The sequence below is a fragment of the Conger conger genome, chromosome 14 (genome assembly GCF_963514075.1).
Source record: "Conger conger chromosome 14, fConCon1.1, whole genome shotgun sequence".
Taxonomy (NCBI): domain Eukaryota; kingdom Metazoa; phylum Chordata; class Actinopteri; order Anguilliformes; family Congridae; genus Conger; species Conger conger.
In genome coordinates this window covers 46139005-46162054 of record NC_083773.1, presented here as the reverse complement: position 1 = coordinate 46162054, position 23050 = coordinate 46139005, and the positions used below count along the sequence as shown (strand labels likewise).

The 23050-nt window shown below is 45.8% G+C and overlaps 2 protein-coding genes across 2 annotated transcripts in view; both read right to left on the bottom strand.

Moving 5' to 3' along the window:
• The window catches only part of LOC133109504 (uncharacterized), a 1293-nt gene extending 435 nt beyond the window's left edge, over positions 1–858 (bottom strand). The window contains exon 1 of the mRNA XM_061218827.1: positions 1–858. This exon is cut by the window's left edge and continues 435 nt beyond it. Within this exon, the coding sequence (XP_061074811.1) occupies positions 1–858 (858 nt within the window).
• LOC133110134 (R3H domain-containing protein 2) overlaps positions 1–22212 on the bottom strand; it is a 93844-nt gene extending 71632 nt beyond the window's left edge. Inside the window, 2 exon segments of the mRNA XM_061220015.1 lie at positions 21580–21690; positions 21955–22212. The gene's annotated coding sequence lies outside the window, so the exon portion shown is untranslated.
• Between the last annotated feature and the right edge of the window lie 838 nt (positions 22213–23050).

Sequence of the window (23050 nt, the reverse complement as noted above, 5' to 3'; positions counted from 1 at the left end):
CTCCCTCCATGAGGAACCCCGCTCCCTCCATAAGGAACCCCACTCCCCTCCTCCGCTCCCTCCATGAGGAACCCTGCTCCCCTCCTCTGCTCCCGCCATGAGGAACCCCGCTCCCCTCCTCTGCTCCCTCCATGAAGAACCCCGCTCCCCTCCTCTGCTCCCTCCATGAAGAACCCCGCTCCCCTCCTCTGCTCCCTCCATGAGGAACCCTGCTCCCTCCATGAGGAACCCCGCTCCCTCCATGAGGAACCCTGCTCCCCTCCTCCGCTCCCTCCATGAGGAACCCTGCTCCCCTCCTCTGCTCCCTCCATGAGGAACCCTGCTCCCCTCCTCCGCTCCCTCCATGAGGAACCCTGCTCCCCTCCTCTGCTCCCTCCATGAGGAACCCCGCTCCCTCCATGAGGAACCCCGCTCCCCTCCTCCGCTCCCTCCATAAGGAACCCCGCTCCCCTCCTCTGCTCCCTCCATGAGGAACCCTGCTCCCTCCATGAGGAACCCCGCTCCCTCCATGAGGAACCCTGCTCCCCTCCTCCGCTCCCTCCATGAGGAACCCTGCTCCCCTCCTCCGCTCCCTCCATGAGGAACCCTGCTCCCCTCCTCTGCTCCCGCCATGAGGAACCCCGCTCCCCTCCTCTGCTCCCTCCATGAAGAACCCCGCTCCCCTCCTCTGCTCCCTCCATGAGGAACCCTGCTCCCTCCATGAGGAACCCCGCTCCCTCCATGAGGAACCCTGCTCCCCTCCTCCGCTCCCTCCATGAGGAACCCCGCTCCCCTCCTCCGCTCCCTCCATGAGGAACCCTGCTCCCCTCCTCCGCTCCCTCCATGAGGAATCCTGCTCCCCTCCTCCGCTCCCTCCATGAGGAACCCTGCTCCCCTCCTCCGCTCCCTCCATGAGGAACCCCGCTCCCCTCCTCTGCTCCCTCTATGAGGAACCCCACTCCCTCCATGAGGAACCCTGCTCCCCTCCTCACGAGTGCAGAATCAAAGCACACAGACAAGCACAGAGTGAACCTTCTCACTGTTGCTGCCCTTGGGTAAAATCTCAAACATGCTAATAGCTGTAGCAGGCAGCGCACTAAGTCTATAAATAAAAAATAAATATTACGGGGGGGGGGGGGGGGGGGAATCATAATTAGCAGGGGAATTATTATCTACAACCACCCAATCCCCCTGCCCCTTGCCCCTCGCCCCTCGCCCCCCAGCCCCCGTCCACCTGGCAAACAAAGAATATGCATATAGTGGGTAATGAACACAGAGTGAATATGACCTAAAGGATTCATATTTCAGTGGGCTGTGATCAGTAGTGAACATGGAGTGAATATGACCTAAAGGATTCATATTTCAGTGGGCTGAGATTTAAAAAGCGTATGCATCTGTAGTATGCACTGGGTTAACGATCACTGTACAGATGTGCAAAAAGTGATTGGATAGGGTCTTCAAATACATGACATGGATTGGTTGGATTGGTTGCAATGTCATCTGTTCTCACCATTTTCCAACCAGCAAGGTCAGACCAGATCAACATCCAAACAGAACCGTGACCGCACCGCAATGACCGCACCGCAATGACCGCACCGCAATGACCGCACCGCAATGACCGCACCGCAATGACCGCACCGATGTGCCTGTGCAGGGGGCAGCCTCTGGATGTTCTCCGCCTGGGAGGAGCATCTCCAGGACCCGCTCACTTCTCCTCCATCGCGCAGTCCCGCCGTCCCACCGCCACGCCGCTGACATTTAAAGTGACAGCTGTGACCTCTCTGATGATGACACGTCTGCATCCCCATCCGGCCCGCTCCCCCGCCAGCAAACAAACCCGCTGTCTGAGCGGGACCTGCACCTGAGAGAAACCCCCCTCCAGCCTGCTCCCCCACCAGCAAACAAACCCGCTGTCTGAGCGGGACCTGCACCTGAGAGAAACCCCCCTCCAGCCTGCTCCCCCGCCAGCAAACAAACCCGCTGTCTGAGCGGGACCTGCACCTGAGAGAAACCCCCCTCCAGCTCCTCCTGAGAGAAACCGCCTTTCAGCTTCTCCTGAGAGAAACCCCCCTTCAGCTCCTCCGGAGAGAAACCCCTCTTCAGCTCCTCCTGAGAGAAACCCCCCTTCAGCTCCTCCTGAGAGAAACCCCCTTTCAGCTCCTCCTGAGAGAAACCCCCCTTCAGCTCCTCCTGGGAGAAACCCCCCTTCAGCTCCTCCTGAGAGAAACCCCCTTCAGCTCCTCCGGAGAGAAACCCCTCTTCAGCTACTCCTGAGAGAAACCCCTCTTCAGCTCCTCCTGAGAGAAACCCCACTTCAGCTCCTCTTGAGAGAAACCCTCTACAGCTCATCCAGAGAGAAACCCCCCTTCAACTCCTCCTGAGAGAAACCGCTCTTCAGCTCCTCCTGAGAGAAACCCCCCTTCAATTCCTCCTGAGAGAAACCCTCTACGATTTGGAGTTGAATAGCGCTGGTCTACACTTTACGTTGGTATCATCTAGAGCAGGGGTCGGCAACCCTGGTCCTGGAGAGCCGCAGTGTGTGCTGGCTTTTGTCTCCACCTTAAAATAAGCAACCGATTCAGACCCAAGAAACCAGGTGAGGTGAGTTAACTGTGTGATCAACGGCTTTCATTGATCAATTAATGCCAAGTTACAATGAAAGCCAGCACACCCTGCGGCTCTCCAGGACCAGGGTTGCCGCCCCCTGATCTAGATTTTCAAAGTTATCCCGGGCTGCGCTTTTGCGTGGCTTTGACATTTTAACAAAACTGTGCTAGTAGCAAGAGAGCGCCATCAGAACAGTGACATATAACACACAAAATGAGTTCCCTTCCACCAACAATTTTGTCTTATAAGCCCATGTTGGCATTCTCATTGATGCATGACAAAAAAAAGAATAAGAATTCACAACTACAGGCCCAATCCAATGGGCTAGCACTGAGAAATATTTTCACCCTTAAGGTATAGAATCACAAATATGTGATTAGAATGTTCGTAACTGAACAATCACTACTACTGGAGTTCTAGAACACTGACTCCACCCCCTGCTGACCAAGATCACCATCTTGTGAGAAAGGCCCGACCCGACCACACTGTTGGGTGTGAAAGTTTGCAAGATGGATAAAAGGTACGGCACGATTTACATTATTATAGACAACTGTTAGCGAACAAAATTACGCAGTGCGTTTGCATCATCGTGGAAACAGGAGGTCACTGTTTATTGGTGAGGCAAATTACACAACGCAAAATGTGTGTTTTGGGCAGATATTCTGTGGAAATGTGAATGTAACATGATTTGAGAAACTGCCTCTCAGAGTGGTAGTCTTTCCAGCAAGGACACATTTTGTTTGGAATGTTTTTGTTGTATTTAAATGTTTTGATTTTTAACAAATTTTTTACATTTTTGGATAGTTAGTGCAATAATGTCCTGCCCAGCATTTAACCTACCTCCTGACGGGAACCCACATTACGCTTAAACTGAACCAGTTTCACCAAATGAACCTTCAATTGTGAAACACAAATACCGTGTGCTTTGGTCCGTCTGGCTCCACTGTGCAAACAGGCGTGCGACTAGACACCGGCTCCAGGATGAAATATTCAGAAAACCACAGAAACATTCAGTCATCCACAGACATGACTGTGAGATCAGGGCGGGGCTGCTCCATGCACCACAGCAGCTCATGGGGTCCCTCGGTCTCTGGGACACAGTATGAGACACACGATTCCTGAAAACTTGAGCTGCAACATCCCGGATGGCTGGAATGGCCCGGCTTTCTGTGGAAATAATGGACCACCCCAAACATACCTGCATTCACTCACACGTCAGGCAAGGGTACGTGCACCAAGTCCTCCATTTACTTCAGAAATACTGATGAGAAACTAGAATACTGGGCTTTAATTTTCTGTTAATTGACAACATATAAAAAAAGCTGATCGTTTACTGCTCTCGCTGACGAAAGCTCAAATTATTAAACACAATATTTAATCCTTTTGATCCAGCGTGCATACATATGCAATGCAAAACATCACTCTAAATTCTCCTCACCCATACTGAGGATGAAAAATGTAGGTCAACAAGCTACTGTGAGCACGTATAACAGAAGACAATAACTACAGAACAGCATCTGCCTACATTGCAAATCCTTAAATATACAGAAATTAAGAGGATTGATTTCCTGAACAAGCCATTTCTCCCATAACAAGAGCTCCAGCTTAATCCCCCTCGAGAACAGTCAATTCTACTTGTGTTGAAACATGAAGTCTGTCACTATAATGGGTTACAGTAGCCATGAAGCAAGTGTGTGTGTGTGTGTGTGTGTGTGTGTGTGTGTGTGCGTGCGCGTGCGCGTGCGTGTGTGTGCGTGCGTGTGTGTGCGCGTGCGCGTGCGTGTGTGCGCGTGTGTGCGTGTGTGTGTGCGCGTGTGCGCGTGTGCGTGTGTGCGTGTGTGCGTGCATGATCTTAACTTGATCACCACCGATCCATGGCCCCCACCTGGTTGCGGTGTGGTGGGCAGGGAGGGATTTCAGATGATTGGCCAAAAACAGGGATTCCTAAACTAAAGTTATCTAATCAAACCCTAACCAAGCACAGCTTAGCTTCAGTACTAGCCAATCCCAGCCCTGCTTAGCGTCAGTACTAGCCAATCCCAGCCGTGCTTAGCATCAGTACTAGCCAAACCCAGCTCTACTTAGCGTCATCACATGCATCCATGGCTAATGACATGGTGTTTCTAAATCTGGAGACAAAGTCAAAGATAGCCTTTAACCCACGATGTCTGCTTCCAACGGTTAACCATGGCCAGCCATGGCTCTGGGTCTGAGGATTGCTCTGCATGGTTGCATAATGGCATATGAAGTCATTTTACAAAGCGAGGTGCATCTTATGGTGATAAGGCCCCAAGTTCTACGGTGGTTTCATGATGAAGTCAAGTGCGCCCCACAATCAAAATGATCACACTCACAACACGGCCTGTAGCGTAGTGGTTAAGGTAAATGACTGGGATACGCAAGGTCGGTGGTTCTAATCCCGGTGTAGCCACAATAAGATCCGCACAGCCATTGGGCCCTTGAGAAAGGCCCTTAACCCTGCATTGCTCCAGGGGAGGATTGTCTCCTGCATAGTCTAATCAACTGTACGTCGCTCTGGATAAGAGCGTCTGCCAAATGCCAATAATGTAATATGTAACAACACACCCGTTGTGTTAAAACAGACTCTGTCATTTCAGGCACTTCCTGCGCACTTTCTTTTGGGACATTTGCGCTAACCTCCAATAAGGTGACAGGCCTATTCACAGCCAATCACAACTGAGCTGGGCAGGGCCTCACCGCCTCTCAGCTTCCATCAATTATTTATACCCAGCATGGGGGGGGTGGAGAGAGAGAGAGAGAGAGGGAGGGAGAGGGAGAGAAAGAGAGAGAGAGACACCCAGCATTGGGGGCAGAGAGAGAGTGAGAGACACCCAGCATTGGGGGCAGAGAGAGAGAGAGAGAGAGAGAGAGAGAGTGAGAGACACCCAGCATGGGGAAGAGGAGGAGGGGGAAGAGAGAGAGAAATAGGAGAAGAAAGAAGGAAAGGGAAAGATGGAGAGGATAAGAAAGAGGGAGGGGGAGAAAGAGCAAAGAGAGGGAGAGAAAGGGAGAGGGAAAAGGAGAGGGAGGGGGAGAAGCAGCAGTGGCGGCAGCAGGCAGCTATAAATAGAACTTCAAATCGCTCTTGAAAAAAAAACAATTCTGCTGCTGCTGCTGCTGCTGCAAACAGTGTTTCAGAGTGAGGAAGAGCACGATTCACCAGCCCAACGCACCCAGAGGAAGAGCACGATCCACCAGCCCAACACACCCAGAGGAAGAGAGATCCACCAGCCCAACACACCCAGAGGAAGAGGAAGAGAGATCCACCAGCCCAACACACCCAGAGGAAGAGGAAGAGAGATCCACCAGCCCAACACACCCAGAGGAAGAGGAAGAGAGATCCACCAGCCCAACACACCCAGAGGAAGAGCAAGATCCACCAGCCCAACACACCCAGAGGAAGAGAGATCCACCAGCCCAACACACCCAGAGGAAGAGCAAGATCCACCAGCCCAACACACCCAGAGGAAGAGGAAGAGAGATCCACCAGCCCAACGCACCCAGAGGAAGAGCAAGATCCACCAGCCCAACACACCCAGAGGAAGAGGAAGAGAGATCCACCAGCCCAACGCACCCAGAGGAAGAGGAAGAGAGATCCACCAGCCCAACACACCCAGAGGAAGAGGAAGAGAGATCCACCAGCCCAACGCACCCAGAGGAAGAGGAAGAGAGATCCACCAGCCCAACGCACCCAGAGGAAGAGGAAGAGAGATCCACCAGCCCAACGCACCCAGAGGAAGAGAGAGATCCACCAGCCCAACGCACCCAGAGGAAGAGAGAGATCCACCAGCCCAACACACCCAGAGGAAGAGAGAGATCCACCAGCCCAACGCACCCAGAGGAAGAGAGAGATCCACCAGCCCAACGCACCCAGAGGAAGAGAGAGATCCACCAGCCCAACACACCCAGAGGAAGAGAGAGATCCACCAGCCCAACACACCCAGAGGAAGAGAGAGATCCACCAGCCCAAAGCACCCAGAGGAAGAGGAAGAGAAATCCACCAGCCCAAAGCACCCAGAGGAAGAGGAAGAGAAATCCACCAGCCCAACGCACCCAGAGGAAGAGGAAGAGAAATCCACCAGCCCAATGCAGTGGGGCCTGGCATCGTGACTCCAGGTGCCGAATGCACTGGTTGTGTTAGAAAGTGACAGTGCTGCTTTTATTTATTTATCAGAACCTTCCTGTAGTGAGTGCTACCACCGTGTCATCCACCGGAACCTAAAAGCCAAACAGCCGGGAGATTCAGGTCTGATCTGAACTCCCACCGCCCGATTAATGCAACCAGAGAAAGCACTGATCGCCATCCGCTGTGTTGCTGTGTTCTGCTGCACAAACACTGCTGAACACTCTGCACAAACACTGCTGAACACTCTGCACAAACACTGCTGAACACTCTGCACAAACACTGCTGAACACTCTGCACAAACACTGCTGAACACTCTGCACAAACACTGCTGAACACTCTGCACAAACACTGCTGAACACTCAGCACAAACACTGCTGAACACTCAGCACAAACACTGCTGAACACTCTGCACAAACACTGCTGAACACTCAGCACAAACACTGCTGAACACTCTGCACAAACACTGCTGAACACTCTGCACAAACACTGCTGAACACTCAGCACAAACACTGCTGAACACTCAGCACAAACACTGCTGAACACTCAGCACAAACACTGCTGAACACTCTGCACAAACACTGCTGAACACTCAGCACAAACACTGCTGAACACTCTGCACAAACACCGCTGAACACTCTGCACAAACACCGCTGAACACTCTGCACAAACACTGCTGAACACTCTGCACAAACACCGCTGAACACTCTGCACAAACACTGCTGAACACTCTGCACAAACACTGCTGAACACTCTGCACAAACACTGCTGAACACTCTGCACAAACACTGCTGAACACTCTGCAACAATCTCTGACAAACACTCAGTGGGTACTTCATTAGGTAGACCGGTAGACAAGCTTGTTAATGCGCACATTTTATCAGCCAATCATGTGGCAGCAACCAGATGCATAAAAGCAAGCAGACATGGTCAGGAGGTTCAGCTGTTTTTCAGACCAAATGTCATAATGGGGAAGAAATGTGATCCAAGTGACTTGGAATGGAATTCCGTGGAATGATTGATTATTGGTGCCCGACAGGTTGATTTGAGTAACTCAGAAACTGCTAATGGGCGAAAAACTAAAAACATCCAGTGAGTAGCAGTTCTGCGGGCAGTAATGCAAATAACAAACATATTACAACAGTGGTATGCAGAAGAGCATCTCTGAACACACAACACATCAAAACGCTCAAGTGGATCGGCTACAGCAGTAGAAGACCAATAAGTCTATAAAAGTCTAATACATAGCTAATAAAGTGCTGTGAACGGGCTGGGGGAGTTATGGTTAACTGTTACTGAAACCAGGAATAGCAGATAGAGCGAGTTCAGTTTCTGCTATTGTTATTTCAGTTTTAGTGTGCATTTCAGATAGGCACACACTGTTTCAGTGTGTGATGAGGGATACCAGCAGCCACCCCACCATGCAGCCAGCTCCTGCCGAGAGGCTGGATGGGAGACCTCCAGGGAGAGCTGGCGGTGTTGGAAGTGGTGTTGGCGGGCTAGTTGGGGGAGATAAACAAAAAAAAACCCACAGCCACAGTATAGCGATCGTACAGCTGTACAATAATTCAAGCTCATTGGTGGAAAATTGGTTTTAATTGCCACAGCCAATGGCGTTTCAACATCCGCACGTTCACAGAGAACTGGGAGGGATAAACAGTGTTGTGGTTTGAGCGTGTTTGTTGCGTGGTTGTTGTGGCTGGAGAAGTGGACGCTCGCTGTACGCCATCATTCAAAATTATTCTATTAAACAACAATCAGTTTCAGTTAAAAAAATTAATACATTTATCATCTTCAAAGCAGCTAGAATCGCCTCAACCAGACACCTTCTCACTGCAGTTCATCTCTCGCTCCTGAAAGACCCTTTCTCCCCCAGTAACACCAGCACCCAAACGCCCAGTAAAGACCCTTTCTCCCCCAGTAACACCAGCACCCAAACGCCCAGTAAAGACCCTTTCTCCCCCAGTAACACCAGCACCCAAACGCCCAGTAAAGACCCTTTCTCCCCCAGTAACACCAGCACCCAAACGCCCAGTAAAGACCCTTTCTCCCCCAGAGAAATCATCCAAAGCGACTCACAGTTGATTAGACTAAGCAGGAGACAATCCCCCCTGGAGCAATGTGGGCCCAACAGCTGTGTAGATTTTAATGTGGCTACACCGGGGTTTGAACCACCTTACTGGTCCTAGTCATGTACCTTAGCCACTACGCTACAGGCTGCCCCATGCTTCATATACTGGCCTATGTAAGCACATACCTTACATAAACTTTTTTTATTGACTATGTCACACCATCTAAATCACTGCCTTTCATCATAAGAGTCTCAATGAAAATCATTTAACCACTTCTGCATTTCTTCTTTCAATTCCATGTCAAAACTATAAGATTGTTTACTTATCAATGGCATTTGCTAAAGTATCCACAAGAGGGTGACAGACACTGATAATTAAAATATTGGTACTTTCAAAGTTTTAAAGGGCTACATGACCTGTGATGCATGGTGGATGAACAATAACAATTCCTTTCCAGTTTCAAAACGGGGTGAACTGGGGCGACATTGGCTCAGGCGGTAAGAGCAGTCTTCTGGCAGTCGGAGGGTTGCCGGTTCGAATCCCACCCTGGGTGTGTCAAAGTGTCCCTGAGCAAGACAACTAACCCCCAATGCTCCTGACGAGCTGGTCGGTGCCTTGCTTGGCAGCAAATCGCCGTTAGTATGTGAGGGTGAATCGGTGAATGAGAAGCATAAATTGTACAGCGCATTGGATAAAGGCGCTATATAAATGCCAAGCATTTACCAAAATGACCACCAGCAAGGTGATGGTACGAACAGCCCCCGTGTCCAGCGCCGTGTCCAACCCCGTGTCAAACCCCCGTGTCCAACCCCGTGTCCAACCCCGTGTCAAACCCCCGTGTCCAACCCCGTGTCCAGCACCGTGTCCAGCACCGTGTCCAGCACCGTGTCCAACCCCGTGTCCAACGCCGTGTCCAACCCCGTGTCCAACCCCGTGTCCAGCACCGTGTCCAACCCCGTGTCCAGCGCCGTGTCCAACCCCGTGTCCAACCCCGTGTCCAGCACCGTGTCCAGCACCGTGTCCAACCCCGTGTCAAACCCCCGTGTCCAACCCCCGTGTCCAGCACCGTGTCAAACCCTGTGTCCAACCCCGTGTCCAGCGCCGTGTCCAACCCCGTGTCCAGCACCGTGTCCAACCCCCGTGTCCAGCACCGTGTCAAACCCTGTGTCCAGCACCGTGTCAAACCCTGTGTCAAACCCTGTGTCCAGCGCCGTGTCCAACCCCCGTGTCCAACCCCGTGTCCAGCACCGTGTCCAACCCCCCTCCAACAACGTCAGGCACCGTAGGTCACGGATCCTCAAACCCAGCTCTGGGCTCTTTTTGGATGATTAACGTAATTAACGGGGCTTCACATGGGACTCCCAGGTGCAGGGAGGATGCAACACAGCCCTCGGTAGCAGGCCAACCCTGCAGGGCTCCACATTAACGGCTGCCCTTGGCAAGCAGATTTGGGCCTCCTTGGCAACCACTTTTCCCTGTCATTTAAATATAGCAATATATAAAATCATACAAAACTGGAAAATCCAATCTTAATAAAATTTCAACTTTTTATTTTGTTGCCTCCATAAAGTTACTCTGAAATAGCCAACATATGTGCTATAAAGTTTGTGAACCCTCTAGAGGTTTCTGTAAATGTCATCGAAAATAAGATCACATCTTCGTCTGACTCCTAAAACTTGATAAAGTAAACCCAGTTCATAATAAAAAAAATTAATTAAAAATTTAAAAAACACACGAAAAATATTCTTCTTTTATAATTTATTTATTGAGCAAAATTATCCAACATTAAATGCTTTGTTGGAAAAAGTATGTGAACCCCTCGGATTATCAGTTCATTTAAAGGGGTAATTGGGAGTCAGGTGTTGGAAAAGTCAATCCAACAGGATGACAATCATGTGTGCGTTAAATCTGGGTCCCCACTATCAAAGTCTGGTCTTCACCATTTTACATTTACATTTTAGTCATTTGGCAGACAAATTGCATTCTGGAAATGTGCCATGGCTCAATCAAAGGAGATTCGTGAGGAGCTCAGAAAACAAGGTGTTCATGCTCACCAGGCTGGAAAAGATTACAAAACCATCTCTAAACAGTTTTGGCTCCACCAATCCACTGTCGGGCAGATAGTCTACAAATTCAACACCATTCTTACAGTCCCTGGGAGCGGTCATCCAGCAAAAATTCTTCCAAGAGCAAGGCATCCAGGAGGTCACAAAGAACCCCAGGGTAACATCTCAGGATCTACAGGCCTCTCTTGCGTCGGCTAATATCAGTGTTCATGTGTCCACCGTCAGGCAGACACTGGACAAATATGATGTGCATGCCAGGATAGCAAGGAGGACGCCACTACTCTCCAAGAAGAACATTGCTGCCCGTCTAAATTTTGCTAAAGACCACGTGGATGAGCCAGTAGGCTATTGAAAGAATGTTCTGGGTACATTAGTCTAAAATATAACTTTTTGGTTTAAATGAGAAGTGTTATGTTTGGCGGAAAAAAAACACTGCATTCCAACATAAGAACCTCATCCCAACTGTGAAGCACGGTGGTGGCAGTGTCATGGTGTGGGCCGCTTTGTACCAGCTCTGCTCTGTACCAGCAAATACTAAAGGAGAACGTCAGGGTATCCGTTCGTGAACTAAAGCTCAACGGAAGATGAGTCATGCAGCAAGACGACAACTACCAAAGAACGTTTAGATTTAAATTTTTTGGAATGACCGAGTCAAAGTCCAAACCTTAATCCTATGGAAATGTTGTGGAAAGACCTGAAGAGATCAGTTCATGCACGGAAGCCCACCAACATCATGGGGGACTGATAGGCACACTGATGTAGGGAATGCGCAGTACTGTAGCTGAAAGATGCACACACCCCATATTAGCCTATACTAGCCTAAATTCAATTTTGAATGGAGATTCTCCATAAAACACTAAATACAAAACTCAGTATAGTCCAGGACTAAAATGAATCTGTGTCTGTGAAACTAGCACTTATCGTTTTTGCTGTAAAGTATTGTTGTAAAGTAATTGTTAAGACAGACAAACCAAAAATAACTTATGTAATATGGTTTAAACACTCTTTATGCCATTGTTTCATTATTTAGTTGTGGGATATATTTTGCTGAAAATATAGGCCGTTAAAACATGGCAACCAATTTGTCAATTAACCAAATTGTCAGTAACCAAAAGCTGGAGCATGGAGCACCGCCCTCTCCCAGCACTGATCTAGCGTGTAGGGATCCCAAGCCGAGCCAGAGGAGACTGAACAGCCAGGAAGGACAAGCACATGTACCCCCACCCGTTCACCCTGTACGCCCACCCTATACGTCCACCCTATACCCCCACCCTGTACATCCACCCTATACCCCCACCCTGTACATCCACCCTGTACGTCCACCCTGTACGTCCACCCTGTACCCCCACCCTGTACATCCACCCTGTACGTCCACCCTGTACGTCCACCCTATACCCCCACCCTGTACATCCACCCTGTACATCCACCCTATACCCCCACCCTGTATATCCACCCTGTACGTCCACCCTGTACGTCCACCCTGTACCCCCACCCTGTACATCCACCCTATACCCCCACCCTGTACGTCCACCCTGTACGTCCACCCTGTACGTCCACCCTGTACGTCCACCCTGTACACCCACCCTGAACGTTCACCCTGTACGCCCACCCTATACGTCCACCCTGTACGCCCACCCTGTACATCCACCCTGTACACCCACCCTGTAAGTCCACCCTGAACATCCACCCTGTACGTCCACCCTGTACGCCCACCCTGTACCCCCAGTCCAATGTTGAGCTGTCTTTCCCTGAATTTACTCCCGTCTGTGTGAGCGTGACCTGCAGATCTGTTCCTATGGACCCTTTTAATAAAAACTTTTAGTTTTTTTAAGAACCCAGCATGTGGTCATTAGCATGCATTACTGAACCTGATACAACCTTTCCAATCAGTTGGGAGGAAACGGTGCAAAACAATAAAATACAAAAGAAGAACCAACTAGCCCCTCCCCCAGCCTTCTCATTGGTCATTTTACCAGCTAAAGCATATATTTGTGCCAAAGTGACATCGCAGCTTAATTTGATATGTACTGTACAACCCACTGCTGCCTCCACCTCTCTGCAGTCACTACACATCATCATCGCAATGTGGGACAAAAATAAAACTGCAAATCTTAAACATTCTTCAGAAAGAACTGGGGCTGGATATGTGCATAATGATGGCTGCCCTCTGATCTTAAACCACCAGCACTGAACTGCAGCCTGCTGCACAGTCTGTCTTACTGGCCCTTTCATTGGTCATATCACACGATCGTTACCCTGCGTTTAAGTCAGGTCACTACTGAAAAAGATGAGTCTTGGTTAAATAACGGATACATAAAATAACGCAATTTCACAGGTGCCAGCGCTCAATCTCTTGGCTGCCATCTTGGAGGTCTCGCAGATCTTCAGTATCTACGTCTTAGCCAAATTGGAACAGTGTATAATGAGCCAGCTAGCCATCATCACCCAATAGAAGAAGGTAGTTCAGGATTCAAGTCCTGGCCTGCCAATCTCTCTCTGCATGGGCTTCCTCCGGGTCCTCTGGTTTCCTCCAACACTCAAAGACATGCAGGTGTGCTCCTGCTGTTGCCCCTGACCAAGGCACTGGTGTCTGGGTGCCGACCACTGCTCTCAAGTAACACGGATGAGTTAAATGCAGAGGACAAATTACCCCACAGGGTTCAATAAAGTATATCTATCTGTCTTTGTTGCTCATGTGAACTGAAAAGGTCTTCTGGACACTGACCCCAACAGGACCTCAAACTGCTTCATGGGGTATTACCACCAGGTAACCTGGAAAGTCTCAATTTCAGCTTCCAATTATGGGAGTCCCACAAGGGCTAGTATTTGGTCCCCTCGTTCTTTATTGACACAATATATTGGCTCTATTCTCCCTAATGCTTTTAACTGCATTTGATGCTGACGATACATTGTTCAGCCTCCAACAATCAAATTACAAATGCATTCACTCAAGCATAAGTAATCAAGCTTGCCAAAATAAACAATGCAAAAGGTATTATTAAATCTGCACCCATCAATACTGATATACACCTATTGCCAAAATTGGCTTAATTGCAATTTTTCTTTTTTTTTTTTTTTTTTTATACAGTTTTTAATGAATGTTCACTGTGTCGTGGATAACTGTATCTCCTACAATCTCAAACAGAGTCCAATTAAATCTGCCATTGCCGACCAGCCACTCGGTTAAAATGTCGAAGGCACACAAGTTATCCATGCATGGTAAAAGCATACTGACTGACTGGTTAGGTCATAACTTACTTTGTTACCTCTGTAATTCTGGAGAGAAAGCAGATATCATGTATGCGCCCCCTTTTCCTTTATACACTATTCATTGGTTCACTTTTTCTGAAAGTCAAACAAACTGAACCAACAGTCGGTTTGCATCAACCACCTGTTTAATACATGCAACCTCCTGTTTAATTTATAGACAAAAATCGTTCAAATTGGCCCTTATGAAAGCAGAGTGATGGGAAAATATTAATGAAAGGGAAAACATGGTTACCATGGGGATTTCTTTTACCCCTGCATTTTGGCCTAAACTAAAGTGTTCTGTCTGGCCGTGAGCAGTTTTGCTGGGTTCGGAGGCTGGAAGGATGGGTAAGGCAGTGCTGAATGTGTTCACCACATTAGCACAACAGAAACAGAGTATCTTTGTGGAAAATATGCCCAACAAATAAGCCAACGGGAATAGAAGCTTTGCTGTTGCCTGTAATTTGAATTCATATTTAATTGAAATAGTATTTTTTTGCGCAATGATTTTGTTTGTTTTTTATAGTAAAAACGGACAATACATTAGTAGGACAGTGCAGGAGAGGTCAAAAGACACAAAAAGCACTGAATGCGTCCAAAAGCAGAGGCATCCCAACACCTGGAGAACGCACTTACCCACGTGATCAACTGCCAATCACCCAGTATGATACTCAAATCAGTTATTCTGCTAGTTGCAATCATTTTTTTGGGCTTGGTAAGCCTGAATTATTTAAACTCAAAGGCCAGGCCACAACATGCAGAGCAGTAATCTTAGCAAGCCATGCTGCAAGAAATACAGCGTAGGGTATTGCTACGGTTGCTATTAAAAGGCACGTAAAACGCCGTTCAGTGTGTTCTAACTAAGGGTTATCTTTCACATGAATAACTGAAAAATAAACATAGTGACATTATTCACTTTGTAATTTTCACAACTCTTATTGTTCTCGAGTCCTTATTGACGAGTCCGAGTTGAGTCTGGAGTCTGTGTGTGTGCGACTGAGGTGTGACTCGAGTCTGGAGTCTGTGTGTGTGTGACTCAGGTGTGACTCGAGTCTGGAGTCCGTGTGTGTGTGACTCAGGTGTGACTCGAGTCTGGAGTCCGTGTGTGTGCGACTCAGGTGTGACTCGAGTCTGGAGTCCGTGTGTGTGTGCGACTCAGGTGTGAGTCGAGTCTGGAGTCCGTGTGTGTGTGACTCAGGTGTGACTCGAGTCTGGAGTCCGTGTGTGTGTGACTCAGGTGTGAGTCGAGTCTGGAGTCCGTGTGTGTGTGACTCAGGTGTGACTCGAGTCTGGAGTCCGTGTGTGTGTGACTCAGGTGTGAGTCGAGTCTGGAGTCCGTGTGTGTGTGACTCAGGTGTGACTCGAGTCTGGAGTCTGTGTGTGTGTGACTCAGGTGTGACTCGAGTATTAACAGGGTGATTCCCCGTGTTTAGCAGCATTGCTCGCTGACCTACACAACCACATTATGTTTGCGAAGCAAAGACACCAAACAAGTCACATGTGAATTCACATACCTCAGACCCTTGATGACAAAAAACGATTTAATCCAGAAATGTGTTCCATACTGTATCAGCATAATTCACAGCTGAATCAAGTCCCAACCCCCAATTCCCATAGAGATCCAATTAAATACAAAGTGGTTTTAGTATCACTTGAGATATCCAGCCTCTGGTGATGTTGATGTTGATAGACTTCATGGCATACAAATATATACCACATACAAAACATGACTATTTCATTTGACTTTATGTTAATTTGCCTCAAACTTTGAAATGTATAAAAAGGGTTGCAATTGCTACATGGTAAAAACGTATAAATGTATAAAAAATACTCTTTAATAAAAGCTGAGAACGTGAATTATTTGATGAAAGAGAGAAAATAAAACATTAATCAGAAAAATAACAAAAAAGGCTCCAAAATGCGTCCAAACTTTTGGTACTGTATCGTACCAGTCACTGGTACTGTACTGATTGGTCCTTCCGTTGACTAAACGCAGTGAATACATCAGTTTATGCACAGCTACAGGCTCTGCTCGATCTCCTTCAATCACGGCATTTAAACGCAGCACCCAAACTCCTCCTAGGGCCTTGTTTAAGTACACATATTTTGACTATCAGAAATCGTTAAAGTCGTGCGCTGTAATAACAAACTGGAGGCTGGCATATCCATCACGAGTAATGACGATGCCAAGAAAGTACAACATAATAATAAATAAATAATGCTCTAATTTTACACATCGACTTTTCCAACTAAATTATTCACAAGGCAAAAAAAAATGTTTTTCTTTTTTTCATTTCAGAAAGCTTTATTCCCTGCAACACCATACTGTGATACGGCTTCCTTCAAAATGGAGACACATTTAATTGTCATTAACAATGACACAGGGTGGGGATAGGCAGTAAAAATTGAAGGTTTGAGCAAGGTGCAAATGGACTGTGGTGCTTCCAACACAACCCTGGCTGCACCTGGTTCCCCCATAGGTAGGCTAACCTGTAACTTTCAACCTTTTGAAGAGCAGGTTTTTTCCCCACTGCCCTCCTTTTTCTTTCTTTTTATATCCAAGTCATTGTTCTGTAACTCAGTTGCTGGTTTGTAGTAGTGATCATTACCCCAGCATTAGAACGTTCTTAACTGAACATCACCTTGCGATTTAAAATCTATATACGTTTTATCATCTTAAAAGCCTCTCCGTGCGATCAGAGATTTTTTAAGCTCTGCAGAAGGGTTTTGAATTCGAAGGGTTTTTAAAAAATTAATCGCCAGGTCCAAAGTTCTGGTCTTTACATGTAGTTCAACCTCTAAAGCACAGCTGTCAATCATCAGACATGGACCCAGGGGCTGCACAGGAGGACATCATGCAGAGACTGCTGGATTCTGTTCCTGCTCCTCACAAAAAAACTACACTAACCCCTCCCACCCCCACCCACCAAATCAGCCAAGAAATCTGGTAGTTTCTGGTTTCTAAGATTCTTCATAAAACAAAAAGCAAAAAGTTTTTTTTAAAGCGTATAATACATATAGTTTTAATTAACAGTCGACTCGACATGCCATTTAGCTGCACAACACAAAAAAAAGCACAAGACTTAGGACCAGTTAGGAAATGTTCATGTTAATTTAAGAATAAAATGAGTGGTCATAATTAATTATTTTTATTTCATTTCGATATTCACAAAGCCTATGAATCGATTTCCAAGGCCAACTATTGGGAGTAATTGGGAGCGTTAATCCCCACTAGGCGCCGTTTACCTGCAGGTCTTTCTGTGTAAATATTGACTTGCACCGCTGCACTGGATTCAGTCGCACTTCTCCCGGGGAAATTAATAACATTCATTATTCTATGCAGCGTACTTCTTCTCTCGTTCAGCAATGCTAAAGAATAAAACTGTAATTTAAAAGACCGATTGGTCTCGATTCAATCCTCATTCGTCCTTAAATTTGAACTACAATTGAGTGCAAATCTACATTTCTTTCTTAGCAATCAGCAAAACTAACTCGCCAAAATTTGTTTGCAAAGAAAACATCTCAATGCCAGCAATTACTTGTTAAGTTAAGGTCTGTTAAGGAATACCAACTGAAAACAGGTCATAAGTGAGTTATTTCGAAAGGACTCAAAATACAAAACCCTGTGGATTAAAAAAACATGTTAGAGGATTTATGATTATTATTCATAACTATTATATCATTATTATTTGATTATTATCGGCCTGTAGCGTAGTGGTTAAGGTAAATGACTGGGAAATGCCAATAATGTAATGTAATTATATTGATTATTTTGTTGGTAAAACAATTCATGGCTGGTGTGAATGGGACCAATCAGCAAACCCAGCGTCTGTGTCAGTTGGTGTGAATGGGAGCAGTCAGCAAACTCAGCATCAGTTGGTGTGTAATTCATTAAAGGGAGGGAGACAGTATGTCACCTGCCTGGAAAACTATGCCACACAGTGCAGTGCCAAGCTGCACATGTTGGTGCAGGGAGTTGTGTGAAGAGTTTTGAAAAAGTGAATTGTTAGCAATTGTAAAGAAACTGTAATCATCGCAAGAAAATTCTAGGTACAAAGTGGGAAAAAAAACTCAACTGCAGTGAAAGAGACTGTCCACCGGGACAGCCCCCCTCTAAGACAAGGAACAGGGCCACCTCTCTGAAGGAGTACTTGTCATCTGCCATTCCATTGACCTCCACCTCCTTTTCCTGCTCCTCTCACTGCTTGATCTCTATTCTAATGTGGATCATCTGACTGCTCCATGTTGTCGCTATGTTGCTGCAGGTGGATACACATCCTCAATCCTACTCCTACCACTGTGTAAAATCAATCATCAGTCATTTCAGCACCAGCTGAAACATACAGACTGGGGCCCGGGGGTACGTGTCCATGTTGAAAACCCAAACCCCAGTGCTCTGACAAAGCATGGTGATGAAGTCTTACATTCAATGATACTGTGGTCAAATTCATCCTGTTCCAAAGTTATTGGTGTCAATCAATTTATTTCTCCTAAAACATTCATGATCTAAACATGGAATGTTGATACAAGTAATCGGTTTCCATAAAACTATGCTTTAGGAGTAATGCTACAGTTACTTATCATTTTGAGTAGTTGGATACATTGGTAGTTAAATGCAGTGAAATAAATGAACAGTATTTTCAAATGTAATGTGTGTATTTCATTTTGAAATGCTAATACATTGATCGTTAAGTTGTGTCATTTTGAATAAGTGATTTGGTTCAGCGAACAAATTATTTTTGGTTTATGTATATTGTATCCAAGCAATTGAAAAAAGGGTTTACAGTTTTGAAAAATGCATTTTGATTATCCGTTTAGAGTTTGGGATCTACAGTTTTGAAAAATGACCTCAAGGTTCATTAGTGTCAAAGTGATTGTAAAAAAAAAAAAAAAAACTGTAATCGACCAATTGGAATGCACATACATTTTCCCAACTTAGGAGCACATGTGTTCCTTGGACCCCGTAATATGCTGAAGGAAATCTGTACGTGCATGCATATGCTGAAATGGTGCACAAGTCTTCCTACTGGTGCACAAGTAAAACAACTGTAGCTACAATAACAAAGTAAGGATTCTTCCCTTGGAAATGTAGCCTGTAGCAGCTATTCTTTAGTAGCCTGTTTCTGTTAGCTGAAAATTTAGCCTGTAGCAGACAGGCCTGATATTCTCTGGTAGAAACAGTAGCTTGTACTTGAGGAAATGAGCAGCAAGGGAACACCATGTAAGATGTTGCATGATAACAGTCAACTCAAGAAGCAGAAGGAGGTTCTTCACCAGGATAACTTCACTGGGACCAGCCAAAATCAGGAGAGCTGAAACACTCAGTGCCCATAAACACAACAGCTTTAATCAAAACTGAGTGACTGACATTTTGACATCAACATCTTCTTGCTTTTCTGCCAACTCTGACAAAGACGTCTCAGTGGTTGAAAAAATGTCAGTCGCCCTGTTTTCACTGAAGGTGGTGTTGCGTTTCTGAGCTTTGGGTGCTCCAGTGGTTGGTGGTAACTGGATAATTTCCCTGTGAAGTTATCCAGTTAGAACTGCTTTCTGTAATTTTTCATGTTAATTTTGTGATCATAACAATTGTGGAAATGTGCCCCTGGACAAAAGCCTTTTGTTATTTGCCTAGATGGCTGTGATTTCATACTTAATTGAAGGACAGATATAATTGCAAGAAAAACCTGATTGAGGAGCTGAGGACCGAGGAGTACAGAGGAGCTGGAGCCCCAGAGTGAACATGTGCACACTAGTTTCTATCTGCTCGGATACTGATGCAGGGAGACAGTACATACTGGTGGTAAAATGTTCCGATTTTTTGATAAATAGGTTGAAATACGTGTTTCCACTTCACAAATGATTTTTTGTTTTAATAATAGACCATACCATGCAATGTGTCACGACATTTAAAGTTTATTTTTCCTCTTATAACTTTTCCTTAACGTTTATGCTGTATTCCATCAGTGCTGCAAATTTTTTGACCTTACAAGCACCAATGCTACTGGCACTGTTCACTTACAGCCATGAACTGATTGGATGACGGTTATCATTTGCTTTGCATTTGAATTCTTCGTTTGAATTCTTCATTGTCGACCAAATAGTTAGTTTTAGGGGTCTTTAATTAGGTACGGCAATTCATTTATCTTTAGTTATTTTCATGCACTTGCAATATGTCACAATGGAAATATGGTATGCATAGTGATTTTTTGGCGTAAATCATCCTTCAAAATATGAAAAGCACCGAATTACGTAAAAATACCAGCTTGTTAAAAGTCGGATATTGCAGTTGTGATTGGGGCAAAAACCTACACAGAGAGCCCCAGGACCGAGTGCGAGAAGCACTGATTTCGGGGCACACAATAAGGACTAAAGTTAATTTTGTGAGTTCTCAAAGCACTTCACAACACAATACAATTCTTGTTTCGGGTTACCAAACCCCTAGCACCAGCCTTGCATTAACAAAGCGCGCTTTGGTTTTGCCAGAGTCGTTGGTGAAGCTGCAGTGCGCCGCGATCGCTGTAAGCTGTGCCGGCGAAGAGCCGCCACTCAACTCGTGCTCTGGACGAACCCCAGCGTTAGACCAGGAGCCACTGGAACCAGGCGAGAGTTTGGCTCAATTTCATCAACTACTGAAGATACAACGCGCTCCACAACCAGAGTCGTAACAACTAAACTGGACCTGCACTGCAGATCCGATATATTCATATCCCCCAGACTGTAACTTAGCCTACTGCGATTTCGCTAGTGAAATAACGTTACACAATACCACGCTGACAGTGTAAAACGGCGGTGAGAAACAGCGGTGGTAGCGAAACACTCAAAGGTCGCCCACACATCCCTGAAGGAAAATGTGGCTAATTCGGTGTACAACGCTAGTTGTCGAAGTTGTCACGCAAACGGAATTCGTGTCTCTTTAGAACATAAAACAAGTTATGTTGAGTGGTGTAATCCCATTCACATCATCAAAACCGTACATGGTATCATGACCGGCGACACCGTACCAACCGGCATAAGTAAATAAACATACAGGACAATGAACGAAAAGCGAGACAGGCCATCTTAGTTTGTATGCTACCTTACCATGCGCAACAAATATGATGTTAGCTAACTGGTTAACCATTTGGAGCTGTTCAAAATATGATGCTCAGGCAGAATCCCTCTCAATGTAAAGCTAAGTTCGGTATACGGTTAGCCTAGCCACTAGCTAGTACTACTAAGGTCAGCTAGCTAGATAGCTAACGTATGGCATGCGTCTGTTAGACATCCCTGCCTATCGGCAGTGTTGATAATTAATTTAGACAAATATGACAACCTACTTTTGTAACCAGTATAAACAGCATTAACGCCATGCCCCGGTAAGACAGCTAGCGATCTAGAGCTAACTACTACATAAGAACGAGAGCCGGGTAACGTAGTTTAGCTTACATTATTTCCAAACATTCAAATATAAATCAAAACTCACCGTTCTTCAGTGCGTTTTCATTCAGTTGACAGCAGAAGATGCGAATTTCCGAGGTGGGTCTCCTTCCTTTGACTCGGGGATAGCAAACTAGAGTGCGGGTCAGCTGATGATCTAATAAAGGTGCACAACGTTTATTTAACCACAATCTAGCTAGCTAGCAACTAACGTTAAACAAGCAGAAAACAATGCGATAACGCTAGCCTCCTACCCGACACGCTGGCTAGCCAAATTAGATGCAAAGAACGCACTTTCCCGCTGACAAGCAATATAACGTTTGCAAGCTTGCGATCAGACTTATATTCGACAAATCTGTTCTTGATAGCATTAGATACCTATTGTTGATTAGATTAATTTGGTGATAAAAAGCGTAGCTACCTTGTATCGAGAGCTGGCTAAGGCTAGCTGGCTAGCCCGTTGCTATCTGATCGCGACCCCGACTGTCAAAAACAGCACGGCGTGGGAGGCAACCTAACAGTAAATTGCTAAATCAAGACCAAATGAGAGACTAAACTTAGAGCTATCAAATAAAGAATAGAAATTATAGTGACTAAAGAATAAATACTCTGGGTTTAAAGTAAAAGAAAAAAAGAAACAAAACACCATTCCCCTCGGCTCCGGCTTCTATGTGTATAGCGTCAGTCCTTCACGCACGAGGGTACAACGTCATCATTTCCTGCTGGCTTCGTCTTCAATCACGATTTATAATTATGTCATTCATATCTCAGAATACATTACTTCTTACCGAGACATTACTTGTTGACTTTGGTACAAATAATCACGTTAACTTTATGTCAAACTAGCTAACGTTTGTATGTGTTTGTTGAGATTCGTAGTAAAACAAAAATGTCTGTGAGCATTGTCATCCAGAATGATTATGTTTCTGTATTCATTTGGTAAATCACTACCTGTTTCCATTGTTGTTAGACGGTAGCCTAATTTCATATTTAATGCTAGATTTAGAAACTTTCAGGTGAGCTGTCCACTTGAATAAACTGCAATCTTTACAACTCACCACAAGATGGCGAAATTGTACTACGTGAAAAAGCTGAAATAATTTCTCAAAATCCTTTTTTATTGTAAATAAATCAGGGGTCTTTACAAATAATACAGACGATTCTGGTAAACGAAATTAGAAAAGAATAATTTAGCACATTTCTAGTGGTCAAAGGAGACAAAATAAAGAGTGGAAACATATTAAAATGGTTAAAAATACATGTTTTGTCGTTTATTTTGTAGTGTAAGATAATTACAGAAGAGTAACTAGTCACAGTGCATACAACTGGCTCATGCTCCTGTCAGCCTTCCTGTGAGTAGTTGACTGAAACAGGTCATACACATTCCATAACAATAAAACATTCAAAAATGCACACAAATTGCAGTTGAGCAACAATGACACATTAAATGGTAGGAATTTATATAGCGCCTTTATCCAAAGCACTGTACAATTGATGCTTCTCATTCACCCATTCAT